The 18,536-nt window shown below is 35.1% G+C and overlaps 2 protein-coding genes across 2 annotated transcripts in view; one reads left to right on the forward strand and one right to left on the reverse strand.

Moving 5' to 3' along the window:
- The window catches only part of LOC145693919 (cGMP-dependent protein kinase, isozyme 1-like), a 912,022-nt gene that overhangs the window by 792,010 nt on the left and 101,476 nt on the right, over positions 1–18,536 (reverse strand). The window lies entirely within an intron of this gene.
- Positions 5,960–6,385, forward strand: LOC145678699 (protein GVQW3-like). Its single transcript, XM_081749117.1, has one exon. The coding sequence runs from the start codon at positions 5,960–5,962 to the stop codon at positions 6,383–6,385; it is 426 nt and encodes a 141-aa protein (XP_081605243.1).

Genomic DNA, 18,536 nt, shown 5'->3' on the forward strand with positions numbered 1-18,536 from the left:
TATCCCGAGCTTAAGATATAAGTAAAAAGACATTAAGAACAAATAATAATGAAGTTAGGTGTTAACAATAAGAAATTATATAGAAAGCAATGAGTTGATCATTACGGGACTGTATACCTACTTTTGGGCCACCCTGTATATATAAAAGCTTTAAAATTGTTGGACATGCACTAATATTTCTTGCTAAGAAATAATAAAATTTAGATGAAATCAAATTAGTGCTTGTAATAATAATAATAATAATAATAATAATAATAATAATAATAATAATAATAATAATAAGAAGAAGAAGAAGAAGAAGAAGAAGAAGAAGAGCGAAGTATTTTACAAAAGAGCAATTACTCTTAACGCATGAAATTCTATAAAAGATCGATTGTCTGCAACTATTGCAAATAATGTATGGCTGAATCATGCAACACGCAATACACAGTAGATTTATGGGTTGCATAAATGAGAAGGAATTTTTTGCTTTGAAACATTATGCAGGTTCTTCCGTGACGTCACCAACTGACTCTGCACGTATAGTTAGTTTCCTTCCTATTTAGATACGTTGTTAAGACAGGCATTGATCTCTCAAACTTTGCCTTAAGAAGCTAGTCTTGAAGAAAAATCGGTACACATCAAATAAAACTTTTTTTTTTAAATGGTATCTTTGTATGAAATTTATTTTAAAAAAATATTATTTCTAATCAAAAATCCTTTCCTAAAAATTTCAAGCATTAAAAATTCAACAGCTAAACTTTCTATTAACCGTTATCCCAAAGAGCGCTGATGATACAGAATTAAATGTGTGGTAAACCTGAATGATCAAATATCGATTTATTTTCTAGTACTTCGTGAAGCTTCAAACAAATTACGAATTATAGACCTATTTTTACACTTACACTAGTGAATGCTGTACATTTTTGAAGCGATCTTTTCTTTATTTTTACTAATTTCAAGCCCAAACTATAGGTGTAAGCCTCTAATCCCCAACACATACTATTTTCTATAAAAATCTGACTTTCTAATCAATTTTTACTGAAAATAAGTTATATAAAATCGGGGAGAATGCACTGTCTCGTTACAATTTCAATACCACGCAATTGAGACGACAAGAAATCTTCAGAAACAATTACCTCATATTCTACCATTTTTTTAAAGTTGGAAGATTTTTTTTTAATCATAGGGGGGATGATTAAGTGACTTTTCATCATATTTGACCGGTTTTAACTTCATGTAAAGGGGATTATGTGAAACATTCAATAAACATACACATCATATTGTGCCAAAATCGAATAACCTTTTAGGAAAGTTAACAAGGAACATTTTTTTTAATTGGGAGAACGTAGTCACTCTCTCGTTATCGATTGATTTTAAATCAAAGTAATGAGAACCATTCTGAAGTTTCAAAAAATATATAAGCGATGTTGCATGAAAACTTAATACTTTTACGAAAGATATAGTAGACTGTACTTCTAAGCAGGTGGAGGGTGTTCCATTTCACACTGGAAGGCTAAATTCATCGCACATTTTAGACTAATTTAACCTCCTCGGACCCCGTGTCGCCAATAGGCGACATGTGAATTATACATGATGTATACACTGAGTCCCCATGTTGCCTATAGGCGACATGCACTCAGTGGACAAATGACAAAGATATAAGAAATAATAACTGAAAATTGGCTAACAGGGTATACAACCGAAGGTAACTATAATATTGGAACATAACATTTTTACCCAAAAGAATTGCTGGGACCGAGGTTAACAAAGAATTAAATAAACTATACATAACATTATATTAACACCGAATGAGTTTAACAAAAGTTATCGTAGAATTATGAGAAAGGAGGAGTTAAATCCACTATTTTATTCTTTTATTGTTCTTACTCCATGAAGACAGGACAGTTAAGAAGTCTCAAAAGAAAATGTACGACGTATTATACTAAAATGGAATACTTTTAAATGAAAAATAACGTGAAATATATTTTTTTCAATTGGGAAGGTAAATTTACACTTCGATTCTTGCCTAAATTTAACCCAAAGCTCTGGTGAGGATAAGAATCCTCTTTAAAATAAAATAAAATAAATATATACTACGTTTTGTCATAATCGAACAATTGTTACGTGCTTTATATTGGAAAATTGTCTTACGTGTTCAAACTTACAATAGAGGAGTAAATTTTATCCTAATTTTTTCTCTTATTCTTGATGAATAGTTATATTACTGTAAGATGAAGGAAGATATTTAACCAAATATCATTAAAAATCGGATAAGTTTTATGTGAATTATCGTGGAACGGACAGATGGACAGACGAATATACAAATGCCAATTGTGTTGAATGATAGAAGCTTCACTTCGCTCGCTTCAATATAAGTAGTGAAGCTGTGCAACTAGGAACGAGCGATCTTCCCTTCTTCCCTTACACTAATTTCGACCGCAAAATATACGAGTAAGTATTTAATTCCGAACAAGACACGCGTTATATTTTATAAATATCAAAGTATATTTATTTTCACAGAAGTATTTTATTTACAATCGAGAATTGGGAGATCGCTCCCTCATTATTGACAATTTCACATTCAAGCACTAAAGAAAATTGGAGATCTCCAAAAATGAATTACGCTCTATTTACCAAAATCAAATAATTTTATTTTAAGAAAGTTATTGTGTTCATTTTTAAAAAAATCATAGAGCCTTTGAAATCTGGTGCTATACAAGAATGATGAAAATTAGATGGATAGACAAGGTATCAAATGAAAGAGTATTGGAAATGGTAAGAGAGAAAATAAATATATTGAAGAGTATTTCGAAAAGACGAGATGGGATGATTGGACACATTGTAAGAGATGGAGAAATCGCGTTAGTAGCTATGGAGGGAATTCCAGAAGCAAAAATACCTAGAGGAAGGCTGTGAACGAAATATAAAGACCAACTAATACAAGAAATAGGGAAGAAAACCTACAAAGTAATGAAAATTCTGGCTCAGGATAGGGAATGGTGGAAAGTTACGTCAAACCAATCGAGAGATTGCTGACCTCAAATCATGATGATGATGAAAGAGAGTATAAGTGTGAGTTTGTATGTATGTGTGTGGAAGGGGCGAGGGAGCAAAGTGTCTTCAATTTTACCAACTTCCACACCAAGCACTGAAAATTATGTGTCTCTCTTAATACACATATACACACACATGATATTACGTCAAAATGGAATATTCTTTTACGTAGGTTTTCGTGAAACAAGAGAGTGAATTCCCTGGAATTAAGGGAGTTCAGTGTCTCGTTCTCAATTAATTTTCAATTCAAGTAATGGAGATGATTTCGAAGCCTCAAAAATTATAATCCATATTGAATCAAAATTACTAAATTATTTATTTATTTATTTATTTATTATTATTAAGATTATTATTATTAAGATTATTATTATTATTATTATTATTATTATTATTATTATTATTATTATTATTATTATTATTATTATTATTATTATTATTATTATTATTATTATTTTACGGAAGTTATATGGAACTTTTTAAAGTTAGGGTTAGGATGGAAGAAGTGTGACTCTGCATTAGGGGAATAAACTCATCACTCAGTCCTGACTTTTTAATCCTAAGATCTGAGGACTGTAGGAAAATGAAATATACTTTCAGTTCTATCGAAATCGAGTAATATTTACGAATATTATCTTGGAAGTTTTGTATTAAAAATCGAAAGGGAAGTAATTAATCTCTTTATTCTTCAATGATATAAACTTTTCCTCCAGACAGGATGATTCGCAAGCCTCAAAGAAAACTCACTTCTCCGAAGTACTCCTGCCTCTTTGTCTTATCCACCGTCGCGGCTACTAAACTGATGTTTTTCGAAAGGAATTTTTCCGCTTTCATGACAGAAAGCGAACGTAACTCATATGTATATATACACATAAAACTGACAATCTAAAAAAAAAAGTCTTTTCATATAGGCCAATATCGATATTGTCACCTCTATCAATTATCTATGAAAAAATTATCAAACATAGACTTTTCTAATTCACATCGCCTTATATTAACTTTCTGCAACATCGTTTTCTTCCCCACAGTTCTCCTTTCTCACGCTATGAAGTGTATATTAAATAATGCCCAATTAGACATATCTAGATACAAGCAAAACATTTGGTTTCGTAAATCAGTCACTTCTTTTGCATAAATTAGCGAATAGGTTTAATATGCATTGCGCATTACTGAAGCTCATTGCAAACTATCTTTCTGACAGACAGCAACGTTTAGTTATTTCTGGTTATACGGTATATCCCCCTTTCTTTCAGTAAGAACTGGGTCCCACAAGGTAGTGTCCTTTGTCTCTCACTTTTTTCTACATTCATAGATGGCCTTTCCGATCATTTTCAAACTACATCTAGTAACATTCTCCTGATTTCTGATGATTACTAACTCTTCAGAGAAATCTCTACTCTTCAAGATTCCATTAACCTTCAAAATGATCTTTCAGGACTTTCTTTTTGTTGTGAAATTTGTCGTTTGAAGTTAATAAATGTACTTCTCTTACAATTTCTCTTAAAAAAACTCGTATTAAACAAAACTACACTATTGGCAATATCATTATTCAAAATGTACGGACGCATAATGATTTTGTTATTATATTCGAGAAGCTTTCTTTCAGTGAACATATTGCTACTCTTACAAAAAAAATCTATGTGAATGTTAGGAATGTTGTACAGATTTACAGAAATTCAAACTTTGATGGCGCTAGCTACTTATTACAAGGTTTTGGATTACTTCTGTAGTGGAATAATGTTCGTCTTTTAGGCCTATGGCTTGTTCCACACACCTTTTCAATCTAGGACCTGTCCTCAACTTCTTTTTGGTCATTGTTCGTCACAGAAGGTTAAATAATGAAATTATCTTCAGAACCTCAATATAGCATTGTATACTACTCGTCGCAAAACAGCTGATATTTTGTCTCTACATTAAAAAGCAGATGGAAAATTAAACTGTAATTGTCTATTTCTCCCAATTACTTTCAGAATATCCATTTACACAGCACGTAATACGAATCTATTCTAAGTTCCGAAACCTGTATTTGCAATAATCTCAAAGTTGCTCTTGTCCTACTGATTTTAACAGGCTTTCGTCTACAATAGACATCAAACCTCTAAAGGAAGTTCCCGATCTGGATTGTGTAAAATTAAGTTGTAAATATATTTATGTGTATACTTGTATTTTTTCTTCATATTATTATTGTTTACATATTTCTTATTGAATTCTGTTGTTTTCAAGATTGCTTGTTACATGTTTCAGTGTCAAATGACCAGCGTGTGGTATCTGTAACCATACATGTAAAACACACACACACTATATTGAATTCAACTTTTCATTCTTGATAGATTTTAACGTGGCGCAGGTAGAGCGCTTATCTCTGGTGCATGAAGTCCCTGATTCGATCCCTGGCCAAGTAAGGTTGTCGGTTTTCCATCATGTCAGTGCGTTTTCCTCGTAGTATTCCCGTTTCCTTCTACATTTTCATTCCACCAATTCTTCCATCTTCATTCACTTGCCTTAATCGTACTTCTTCCTTAGCCCAAAGAGCATAATCGTCGGAAACATCTACAGCAGTGTTTCTCAGACTCCCAAAACGCAGATGTCCGTTCCAGAAAAACTTTTGAGAACTGCTTGTATTGGATGGTTGACATAATAAACATGCATGATAAAAATTGTAATTATAAGTGAGCGGCTTGGGAAAACATAATGGTAAACGCCACTTCCAGTGAAGTCGAGTTATTAGGGGAATGGGTTGTGATCAAACCACAGAAGTGTGTGTAATTGGGTAGTTTTATTCGGAAATGTACGAGGAACGTTTCGAAAGTACGTTTCGTCATTTGTTTCGAGCGAGGAAATAGTATACCAGGTATAACAAATAATCGCCGTAAGAAACCACACACATTTCTGGTTCAACGACGGAAGGAAAGTCAGCGGAGGTGAGATGGTGCATGTACAGAGCGCCGAAGAAAGAGTAGCAACAGACCGGCGTGCCCGAAATTGTCAGACAAAGTGGTCACCAATGGAAGTGCATGCTGCTATCTGGTATAAATGGGCACGTGGGACTAGTGTATCCGTCATCCATGAATGCCTACAGACCGTGTATGGTGAAGAGGTCATATCTCGTCAAATGGTTGTTCGCTGGTGTTGCATGTTCAGTGAGAGAAGGCAAAGTGTGAAGGGTGAAGGTCGAAGTGGGCGTCCGTCTACATCCACGAATGAAAACAACATTGCTAGAGTACAGGACATGATGTTAGCGGACAGGCGCATAATGGTGTCAGACGTGGCGTCCACACTGCGTATTGGTCGTGCTCAGGCTCATCCCGTGCTCCATGATATTCTGGGTTACCGAAAAATGTCTGCAAGATAGCTGCCTAGAAACCTGACCCCGGATCGCAAGAGTTTAAGAATGGGAATCAACCTTCATCACTTGAAGCGGTACGCGCAAGAGGGAAATGAGTTCCTATTCACAATCATTAGGCGATGAGACATGGGTGGACCACTTTATCCCAGAAACCAAAGCCGCCTCAATGACGTGGAAGCATCACAGTTCACCAGTGAGAAAAAAAAATCAAAATGTCACCCTTCGCAGGGAAGGCTATGGCCACAGTGTTCTGGAACGCGAAAGATGTGATTCTCCTTCTTCCATGATGGGATGTGATTTCTTCCATGAAGGGACCATCAATCCGTCACGCTACTGCGACCCTCTCACCAAACTCAGGTCATTGCAGAAGTTCATTCTTTGGTGCTGCTTAAGGGCCACATTACTGGAAATTAGTCAACAACAGCTGCCAACGCTGCAGGTTCAAATCTTCATTTGAACGTCAGAAGACCACAGTTGTTCCTCTCAGCAGCCCGCACTTCCTGTCTGTACTACACATAGAGCAGTCTATAGCTCTCGCACTTCCGTTGTGAACGTGGTGTGATGATGGAATGCATATACGCAAGCGGAGCACCAAACAGCGCACGATATTTGGTGGTTCACGTGTTTTTACGAACTGCAGAAGGCGCTTTTCATACTCTAAAAGAATGGATGTGTACCTGAAAATCCTAACGTTAGTAATGTTCCATTTTTAGTGTTCTATGTTTAAATTTTTATGTAATTACCCTTAGAGTTAAAATGATATTTTGTATAAATTTACAAACATTCATGACTACAATTGATAAGATAATTTTAATAGATAAATTGCAATATTCGTAGTACATGATCTTAATTACAAAAGACTGAGCCTATACCCTAGAGACGAACTCTGATGTATCTTACAGAAGATTGCGACTGTTGACAGCAGGTAAAGATGGGGTACAGCTTGCATGACAATGGAGTTTGAAAGTTGAGTTGGAGTCCTGTAGATCCTTAATAAAAGTACGCTCACCAATCTCTCTTTCTTCGAAGTGTTTACTAGAACAGTATCTAAAGGAACTACGGCTCTTGAGTAAATGTCACCGTGTGTGATAGTTTCACTGAAGTAACTTCTGGAATTATTTCACTAAAATACTTCTCCAAATGTTTGCTTTACATTGTATTTAACGCTCCAGAAGTTATACCTGTCACTTGTTTCTGTGTCTTCCCAGTATTTGCTATAAATCACGTTTGTTAAAAACGTATTCTTTTTTCTTTTTTCCTTTCGTTTGCCACGTGCAGTTTTATCTTTTTTTTTTTTTTAGGTAAATACTGAAAACTTTTACTTCTTGATATTTTAAATTTATTATTTTCAGTCACTTATTATTATTATTATTATTATTATTATTATTATTATTATTATTATTATTATTATTATTATTATTATTATTATTATTATTTCTCTGTCATATATGTAATCGTTTACAAAAAACTATTACATACTTCCCCGGGATTACTCGGGTAAACTTCCTAAAAATATATTTAGAGGTCAAATTGAAGTTAACATGAAGTTGGTATTCCATGGAAACAACAACTTTCAGATCAAGAACCCAAACCAGATCGACGTTTGAACATGTTTCGTAGAAAGGAGTGTTGAATATGTTTAAAATAATAATAATTTTGTCACATTACTTCGTTTAAAAGAAAGAAAGATATAAAGACACACACACACATATTATATATATATATATATATATATATATATATATATATATATATATATATATATATATATATATATATAGAGAGAGAGAGAGAGAGAGAGAGAGAGAAGTAACATAGATTAAATAATGTTCCAACTCGTGTGCCCTCTTAAAAATATAATTTCTTTGGAACGTATCTAAGTAGATCACATTGGTTCAAAAGAAAGTGCCGAACTCTCACAATCCCAACCAATGTTATCGATGATTGTATACACAGATAACTCCACGTATTTGTTTGTTTTCAGTTTATTCTTTTAGTGTGCTAAATAAGTTATCATGTGTAGGATTAAAACATGAACTAATATACTTTCAATGTTACCTTTAAAACTATAAGAAAATTATAATACAGTACAACATAGTTATTTTCCGAAAGATAAGAGCAATTTTGGCACATATGGACCTGCCCTATTTATACAGGGAGTATACGAAGTCCTGGAGGAAACTAAAAATTCAATAACGTTGGAACTGAAATGAAAATTTTCGGGGGGTGACGGGGAGGAAAGTATTAAGTTTTGTTCTTGCCCCATTACTCAATGACACTTCCGTGACTCAAGATGGCATTCATATAGAAAAAGAACACAGAACATGCTGTGATTTGCGGAGTTAAAATATTGCATTGCGGTGCGAGAAAGTTTTAAAGAACGTATAGAAAACCAATACAACAGATGTAAGTATCAAAAGGTGGTATGAAAATTTCAACGTCGATTTGCCATGGTGTCCCAGGAACGAGTGGCGATGTAATTCAAACAGTGCAGGAGAGCATAAAATAGAGCCCAATTGGAACTGGGAATACCAAGATCAACGTTACGCAAGATCGAACGCAAAAAGGTGAAGGCTCAGCCTGACATTATTATTATTATTATTATTATTATTATTATTATTATTATTATTATTATTATTATTATTATTATTATTATTTTCCACGATATGATAGACGAAGACTGGGATATGAGAGTTATTTTGTGAATCAATGGTTACCCATTTACAATGTGATTGTGATGATCTTCCTCGAATTACTGTTCTCAGATGAAGGCACGTTTTATGTATCAGGAAAAGTGAATAGGCACAACTGCCGAACTGAGAAAGACAGGAGGGAAGAGAGGTTGAAAATCCACATGAGTTAGAAGTGCACACGTGGGGTAGTTCCAAAGTCAATGCGTCGTGCGCGGTTTGAATGGACTACATACATAATTTGTCCATTTGTGTTCGTGGTTACATGGTCAATCGAGACAGCTATCGAAACGTATCTACTACATTCATCTCTAGCTAGAAGTTAGAGGTTAGGCATCATCAATTAGGTCCACGTGCAACAAGTTGGGTCACCGCCAGATTTTGCCTTTGAAGTTCGGTTGTTTCTTCACGAATAATCTCGTGAAAGTTAGAATGGTTGAAGAGGGGCCATACATTGGCTTACAAGATCACCAGAATTGTACCTTCTGATCACTGGTTGTGGAGGAGTATAAAGACCGAGATATATACACAGAAACCCAGCTAATCTGAACAATCTGAAGAACAAATATAAGTTATGTGATTCTGAATATCCCGGATGGGCGCAATCAGCACGCAATTTTAGATTTCGGAAAAAGACTGCAAAAATGTTTGGACGTGAATGGTGGACAATTGTAGGTTTGAGAATGTAAGCAGGAAAAAATCTTTGAACTTAAACTTGTGTTTCTATACACACAAAATTTCATGTTAATTGTTTTCAAGTTACAAGGTTTTAGTTTCCTGCAGATCTTATGGACTTCTTGTATTGTATCTAGGTATAATAATAATGCCTATGTTGACAGCAATCCGTAAGAAAAGAACACATATAATGTTTCATGATTCCCCATACAGCAAAATCAAGCAAAACTAATGCCTATTCCACAGGTCTCCTCCTTAGAATCGATTGCCTGAGTATCGATTGACATTTCACCCAATCTGTGCTGTATTATTTCTGCTCAAATGTAGGAATGCGAAATGGGTAGAAAATGTTTTATAGAGATAAATTTCAGTGTTTTTAAGTGTTGTTAGATTGCTATGTATATAAATGAACGAGATTCGGTTCGAAACGAATGGTTGTTTCAAGTTTTAGAAGGATTGATTGCACCAAATGTATTTAAATTGCAGTATTTAAATTAGAAATGGTATTTAGAGGATTAATTAAATATAAACATAATGTAAGAAAACACCTGAGACGCATAATAATGAAATCGGTAACGATAAATGGTGAAATAAATAAACTAGCTGGTTAGAAGATAATTGTTCCTGTGAATTAAAAAAAAAAAGTAGCAAATTTTAATGCTAGAAAATATGTTCATAAGAGTTCCGTGCCTTTGTGAAAATACGTGACCGATCAACATATGTAGAAAAATGTAGGCAAAAGGCTAATATTCACGGCAGAAAACAATCCATTCCTCTAGGAAGTACTTTCGGAGAACATTATCTCCATCTTCAGCCTAGTCACAATTCAAAAAGAATTTTTGGGGGCGCGGTGGCTCAGTGGTAAAGCGTTCACCTCTGGTGGTTGGGGTCCCGGGTTCGATCCCAGCCCCCGCCAAGTGAACTTTGTGGTGGACAAACACCGTGCTCGTGGGTTTTCTCGGGGTTCTCCCGTTTCCTCCCACTTTCTCTATTCCACCATTTCACTCATCTCTCATAATCACCGTCTCCTTTAGCCTAACCGGCATAACCGTGGGACGTAAAACTCAAAGATTTCATTTTCATTTTTTCAAAAAGAATTTAAAGCATGGAGAGAAATGTAGATGGGTAAAAACTGTTAAAAGGATTTAAAAAGTGAGAAGCGTAAATCACCTTGTTGGACATAAATAGATATTAATAGTTACAATCCACATTTCTCCCATGCTTTAAATCTTTTTCGAATTGTGACTAGGTTGAAGTTGGAGATAATGTTCTCCGAAAATACTTTTTAGAGGAGGAAAATACTTCATAGAGGAGTGGTTTGATTTTCGCGGTGAGCATAGGCTTTTGCTTATATTTTTTAAAAATATTATCACCGTTCGCAATACAGTGATAATCAACATATATTTTCGGCGAATGATAAAATAGCGTTAAGGGTCATAGAATTTATAGCCACCTTTACAATAATGATTTACAGAAATATTTAAATTTAAATTTCAAAGTATTACTACTATGGAGGGTAAAATATTTTGTATTCTTTATTCATCTAAAATTACACATTGTTCCTCTCCTCCACCCTCTACAGGAACGAAAATTCTTTAAACAAATTGATTTTGAAAAGATTCAAACTGGAAGGGAAATATTTCAGGGATATAGAAACAAAACCTATTAACCTATTTTTCAATTTTGACAGGGAACGAAGAAAAAGTGACGATCTTATGTTTCAGAATTGTTGAACAACTGTTTTTGTTTAGTGGTAGATTTCACTCATCTGCATTAAGTAGTTATCATTAAACAAAAATACTGTTCAACAATTCTGAAACATAAGGGCGTCACTTTTTCTTCGTTCCCTGACAAAATTGAAAAATGGATTTAGCAGATTTTTGCTTCTATACCCCTGATTTATCAGTGTTGAAGCATCAATAGCTAAAAGTTTCGGTAGAAAAGTTCTCTTAGCATACGACATTGATTCAAAGATTACATTCAATTATTGTTACTATTAAATCCATAATTCGTTTCGGAACTTGGAAAATTTTGTGCTTAGCTTTCTTATTATTCTCGTCTTATGCAAGATGCGTCTTTAAACTGCCTTACAATCTGATTAACAGATTATGAATAATTCCCTGAAGCATCAGAAAAATTAAAAACAGCAAAAGACGACTTACGCCTACATTGATTGATCTTAACCAGTTTCTCGTGTGGTTGCGGGAGATATAAAGTTGATAGATGATGCAACAAAGAAAAAAAACTGAAGGAGATTGAGAATATCTTCCTGACGGCCCGGCGTGTAAAGAAATCAGTCTACAAGTGAACGTTGATAACCGATCATGCACATGTTTCCCTTACAATCTAATACAACGATCATTATTGTTCATAACTAAATTCCACTAAATGAGGGAAGCGCAATTTATTTTAACGTTTTGTTATTTCGAAAACGGATGAACCGCAAATCCACACAAAATTTGGAGATTTTGTGAAAATTATTATGGGAAGGAAGGGAGCAAAGGAAGACTAACAATTTTCATTAAATGATGTAACGTACCTTTCTTACACTGCCATAGTTACAGAATCAAAGAAACCTTTCAAATCAGTAACACTTAGAAAGAGTCATAAAGATATTAGAATGAAATTGAGGAGAAGATGAAACGCAATCTTGAATGCCCTGTAGGCTAAGGAGTTGGACCATAAATGAAAATGAATGCTTTTGGAATAGTGGAATGAAAATATGGTTAGAAATGTGATATTCTCGAAAAAGATCTATGGGCACAGTATGTTTCTTCAGTATGTTTCAACAGGGAAGAGCGTTCAGTTCTGGTGCATGGGGTCCCCCTTGATTCTATCCCAGCTCGCGCCAAGTGGGGTTTGTGGTAGACAAAATCTGTGTTCGTGGGTTTTCTCGGGGTTCTCCGGCGTTCTCCCACTTTATTCATTACACCATTGCATTTATTTCATATTCCTAGCCAGCATAACCATGAGACGTAAAACTGAAAGATTTCATTTCATTTCATTTTCAAGGTGTTAGCCGTGAGACAAGTGTCCAGACAAGAGATATCTTTATAAATTCGAAACTAGACGAAAAATTTCACTAGTCCCATGGGCAACGCTACTTCAGCTAAGTCTTAGATCCCAAACTCTGTTTTAGTGTTATATGATTCATAGAATAAAAACTATAGATTGATGAAGTGATTGTACGAACACAATGAAGATCATTAATTAAGGTTTAAAGATACATTAAGTCACTCCACAATATATTTTACAATAACAAATATGTTCAAATGATGTTAATCGCATTCTTCGTCAATCTGTGAATCTCTTGACGGGGATGAATTATAACTTCTAAATGAAATGAAGAAAAAAAGATGGCATAAGTCTTGTACATAAACTTACACAACAAGACTAGAAAGGCTTTACCATAATAAGAGACAAGGCAAAAGTCTCATTTCTCGTCTCGTCTTGTCTCGTAGGCACACACTAGTTTTCCACCACAAATATATGCCGGGGCTGGTGGCATGGTCCTCTTCTACAACGGTATCTCTTGGATGGAGATACCGTGGTGGGGAACGGCTTATATTGTAAGAGTTGGTCTTGTATGGTCAGTGACCCGTATAAGATTCGAGCCTCGGTCGTGGTTCCGAGCACACGTCAATAGTAGATCGAGTTCTTCATAACCTCGTGTCATACATAAGGACGCACAACATTGAAAGCTTGAATTCAAATCATAAATATAGGCTATAGAGTGGGATTTAAGTAAGGATTCTTCGCCATCAAAAGTGACCGCTCCAGCACGGAGCATAGAGACTTCTTAAAGGGATAACAAAAGGTAGATTAAGAGAAGTATTTCTGCTATACCCAATAGAGCGTTATTATTTTGTATACCCTCACAAAAAAAAAAAAGATAAATTTACAAGTAGTATGAATTTCAGAGTTAAGAAAACTGATATATATATATATGACCCGTTAACAGCATGTTGTGAGATTCTATAAATAAGTAAACAACGTATTCCAGGAGAATAAAAGAACTATTATTACTGGCAAAAAATGACACACTCTCTAGCGCCACAAAAATATGCGTTTTTCTTTATTTTCTCGAGAACTACGAAAAAGGGCTTGTTCTCAAGGCTGTCTTTGGTTCAGCTCAACAAGATCTATCAAATTGTATATGTTCTATCGTTGACTGTTTTAGTTCTCGATATACAGTAATTCTCCAACATTATCAGAATTTCACGGGAAAAAATGTTCAAGGATGAAGCACATACCAACCGATAAATCTCACTGAGCTAATGAAAATGACAGACTTGACGGTAAATTCTCATGCAAAGTTTTCGAGAAAATTGAATTTTTATAGCGTTAAATAATACTTGGTTCGTTGTCAATCTGATGGAGCTGATTGTGCCTATTATTCTTTAATTTCTTCTAACAGTGAAACACATACTTTTAACAGTGACAATTCTATTATTTAATCAATGGTGTCATTTAACTGGTTAGCAATGTTAAACTGGTTGTTAAAATTGTCCCTTCAGCTTTAGATCCAGTATTATTGCTGAAAATCAACATTCATAATATCAACATAAAGATGCTACAGGCCCAGGGGTAAAAGTGCGGAGGGACGCCGTCCCCCACCTCCAGAAAATTTGTACTGCGTCCCCCAAGTTTCTAAAAAATTACAGTGCGCAAAGATAGGCAGGGGGGACAACGTGAATTCATGCTGCTATTTACCGTCCCCTTACCTTTTCAGATCCACTTTAACCCCTGTACAGGCCTATGACTCAATCCTAGTCACCATTACTATTATCACTGGAATAAATAATATAATAATGTACTAATAATATTAACACTAAGTCAACTTGCTGTACTAATCATTGAATCGGTTATCCAATGATTTGAATGACATCACTGCTTGTAATACTGTAAATTAAAAACATAATTTTGCCTCATGTACTATACAAATATGGAAGTTTGGCATCGACTCAGAGGATACATAAAAAATGCTTTTTTTTTTCAAACTGGATGTTGCAATATACTTGTGTATTGCACAATTCCATTGGATGTGTCGCGAAATTTTAGAAATTAAAAATCACATTTATAACATCTAGAAGGCTTACAAGTCTAGACTTTATGCGGTATATTTTATTTTTCCACCCCATGGTGAAACTTCTAATAAACCAAAATCAATTTTGAAATAAACTACCAGTCGACGGCAGCAATAATGTTTAGTTCTAACCCAACCGCACTTGAGGTATGTGGAGTTGGCACGCGTATTCAATAGTGTGACGTCAACCAAAAAAAAAAATGTTTGGAAACAGTGGAACAAACGCAATCCGATAATTTCTGAATAAATGGGTGAATTAAACGCTGTTCGACATGAAAATCCATGACAAGTACGTCTACGAACACAATATAGATATTCGAAACTAGAGACCTTTATGATGAGTAGAATATGTCTTTATAACGAAAACTACACGCGAGAAGCATAGAGTATGAATTAAAAAAAAAAAACATCCACGAGAAAAGATCCTTAGAAAGGCCGAGAACACCATAAAATAATATAAAATTTATTTTCGGAAGTGAGTAATAAAAATCTTAATTTGATTGGTTAGAAACAGGCTTCGAGTTAGATGAATAAATTTATTTGTGTGTCAATTTCGCCTACCCTGATATAAATTATACGGTACCATCTTATACAACAGGCAATGGATTGATTTGGATTTTATATTTACCTCCTTTATCAGCAGCGAAGTACTATATAGGACGAGACTTACATTATAAATTAGGATCAGAATCAGTAGTGCCATTGATGCTCTCCTACCGGGAATTGAACCAAGGATCTCGCATACCAAAGGTTAAAGCGCTAGCTACTGGACTAGAGAGGAGTACAACTCGATTACATGTAAATGTAAGTAAACCAAAATATATACATAAAATAAGTTCTCGTTGAGTTCAAATGTAATCCGAACTCCCGTTCCGATTATCCGATCGTCCGTGATTATATGGTTAATGTACGCACCTTTGCCGTGGTCCACTTGGTTCGATTCCCGGTGGGAGCTCATATGGTTTGGATCCCACGTTAAGCTGCGGGTCCACGTCTGATATAGTCTGCTGCTGAAAGAGGCGTTATATTTCACCAACTAACCAATCCAAAAGTAACTCATAAGGAAAGAACAGAATTCGAAGCATACTTTTACTATATACAGTAATGAATGTATTTTCATCTTTATATTTCAAGGAAGCAGACTCTAATAAAGGAGGAAAACAATGGAACACGTGTAGTTTTCTGTGGTGACACCATTTACGAGTGCCCTTTTACACGTTCTATAGCTTACGTAGGCTAAATTTGGAAACAGAAAAGATTGTTTTTCTTTTTAAACACTGAAGCTCTTTGTCGACAACTAGCATGACAAGGGAAAACAAAACAAGAAAAAGAGAGAAGATAATTTTGAAACTGGGCTGGTGCGTGTGAAGACAACCCCACAGCCTCGATCTTATAGGAAATGCGACAGTTATAGGTACCAGTAGGAGAATAGCATTCAACTTGTGTTAAAACTTTCTCTACTAAAACTTTTATTAAATTCTATTAATAGTGTACCCACTGTTCTAAAATGAAAACCACTTCCCAACTTATTTACCTAGTTTTGGAGAATTATATTTGTCTCTAACGATTTCACTTTCTAAGAATATTACATATCATAAAACATAATATCCAGTTATCGTTCACTAACATGAAAATAATATTAACCTAGATCAAGAACAGTTGTCCACAAGACTTTACATTCTATTATATATAAATCTTTAGACTTGCTGGATTACTCGTAAGCTTTAATTAAATTTTCTTAACATACAGAGAACGTACTCGTTCTCCATTAACAGTTTCTAAACTGGTCAAATATATTCGGAGGATCTTGACGGAAAAAGAAATTTAAGAAGCAAAATGTTGGTATATACGTATTTATTTTCGTCAATGTAAGGTCTCGAACATTTGGTGTTTCATGAGAAATATACTCTTATTGAGACTCACAAACGTTGGAGACAACTGCATGAAGTCATTACAACTGTCTTAGAAATTTCGGCAAAAATGCTTTCAAATATTGAGTGCAATCCAAAGTAAATAAACATTTAAAGAAAAGCAAATTTAGGGAATATTAACTTAGTTTACTTAGCGAATAGTTTTAATTTTACGAGGGGATGTTGAAAAGTTCAAGATTTTATCCTACTCCACATAAACTTTGAGTGTAAGTACATGTGACACCTTAGAATATCAATATGTAATGATGGAAATAATAGGTATTTTATGATTAATATAACTTTTTTAAAAACCTGAAACGGTGATGGTGGAGGTTCAAACAAGTTTCACAACTTCTGCGTATCGGACCGTCCTAAAGATTATGTTTATATAAGGAAAGTATGGAAAGGAGATTCACACTAAGATATTATAAACATTGGAGGGAGGCTCCTTGCTAGAACACCAGCAAAACCTAAATAGCTTGTTTCAAGACAGACTATTTTACTGTTGACGATGATCACCGCAATGGGCACTCTCCAACCGCAATCGGCTCGATTACACGTGATGCTGTTCATGAACTGATCTTTGAGTACAAGTGAATATCAGGGGAAGAAACACAGAACCTGAACATTTCGCGAGAGCGTGTTAGGTTCATTATCAGGGTGTATTGAACACGTGCAAACTTTCAGCAACAAAAGTGGGTGCCAAAATGTCTGAACAGTGACATCAGGAGAAAGAGCGAGTTGAAGCAGTTTTGGCTCATTTTGAGGCAAGTTCTCCGAATCTTTTGCCCAATTCATGACTGAGGATGAAACCTGACTTTATTATCTTGATACCAACTATTAAGCAATGGATTTATGCCATTCTGTGTCTCCACAGCCAAAGGAGTTCCGCATCCAGAAATCAGTAAAGAATACCACAGATTCAATTTTCTGGGAAAAAGACTATATTATTTTGGTGGACTATATCTATTTCATAACTTCGGTATCGCAGGCGAGTATTGTGCCAACCTAATGGACCAGCTAAACGAGGAAATTAACACTAAAAGCCACGGAAAGTTGTCCAAAAGGATTCTCATTCAGCATGACTATTGTCCAGCTCACATGCCAAATGAATGGTTGCCAAATTGAACGCCTAGGAACTCCAATTGGTCTGCTATTCTTCTATCCACCTGTCTTGGCTCCCTCTGATTCCCGAAACTTGAGGAAATATCTCAAGAACATAGTTTCCAGGATATTCGTGACGTCCAGCATCCTGCAAAGACCTGATTTCAGGACCACAAAAGGCATTTTATTTGGAAGGGTTAAAATAGCTACAACACTGCTGTACGAAGTGCATCAATCTCAGGTGGAATTTGATGAATGTCTGTAGTTTCATCTCCCTAGATGTATTCTTTCTAAGCAAAGTCAGGAACTTTTCCGTCTATCCTCGTATATTTCTACACAACGTTCCTTTCTTCATGATGCATATGAATTTGTATTATATGCGCCGTAATGTATCTGAGTTTATGTTTCGGGTTCTTATGCAACACCGAAGTTAATCAGGGGTAAAAGTGAGGGAGAATACGATAGGACATCGCTCTCTCACTTCCAAAATATATCTATGGCATCCCTCCACTTCCTAAAAAACTACTATGGGCAAAGGTAGGCACGGGGGACGACGTGGCGTTATGTGTCCCTCTACCTTTTCAGATCCACTTTTACACTTGGAAGGATGTAACCTATTATGACGTAGGATCCGAACTCGGACTGGGACTCGAACTCGGTGAAGTTGGTGAGTGTAAGACAATCATGCAAGA

This window comes from Thermobia domestica, chromosome 1, assembly GCF_964235325.1.
Source record: "Thermobia domestica chromosome 1, izTheDome1.hap1.1, whole genome shotgun sequence".
Lineage (NCBI taxonomy): Eukaryota > Metazoa > Arthropoda > Insecta > Zygentoma > Lepismatidae > Thermobia > Thermobia domestica.

What these genes read in the sequence shown, in the direction of transcription:
- LOC145678699 (XM_081749117.1), top strand. Translation starts at nt 5,960, where the DNA reads ATGGTGCATGTACAGAGCGCCGAAGAAAGAGTAGCAACAGACCGGCGT.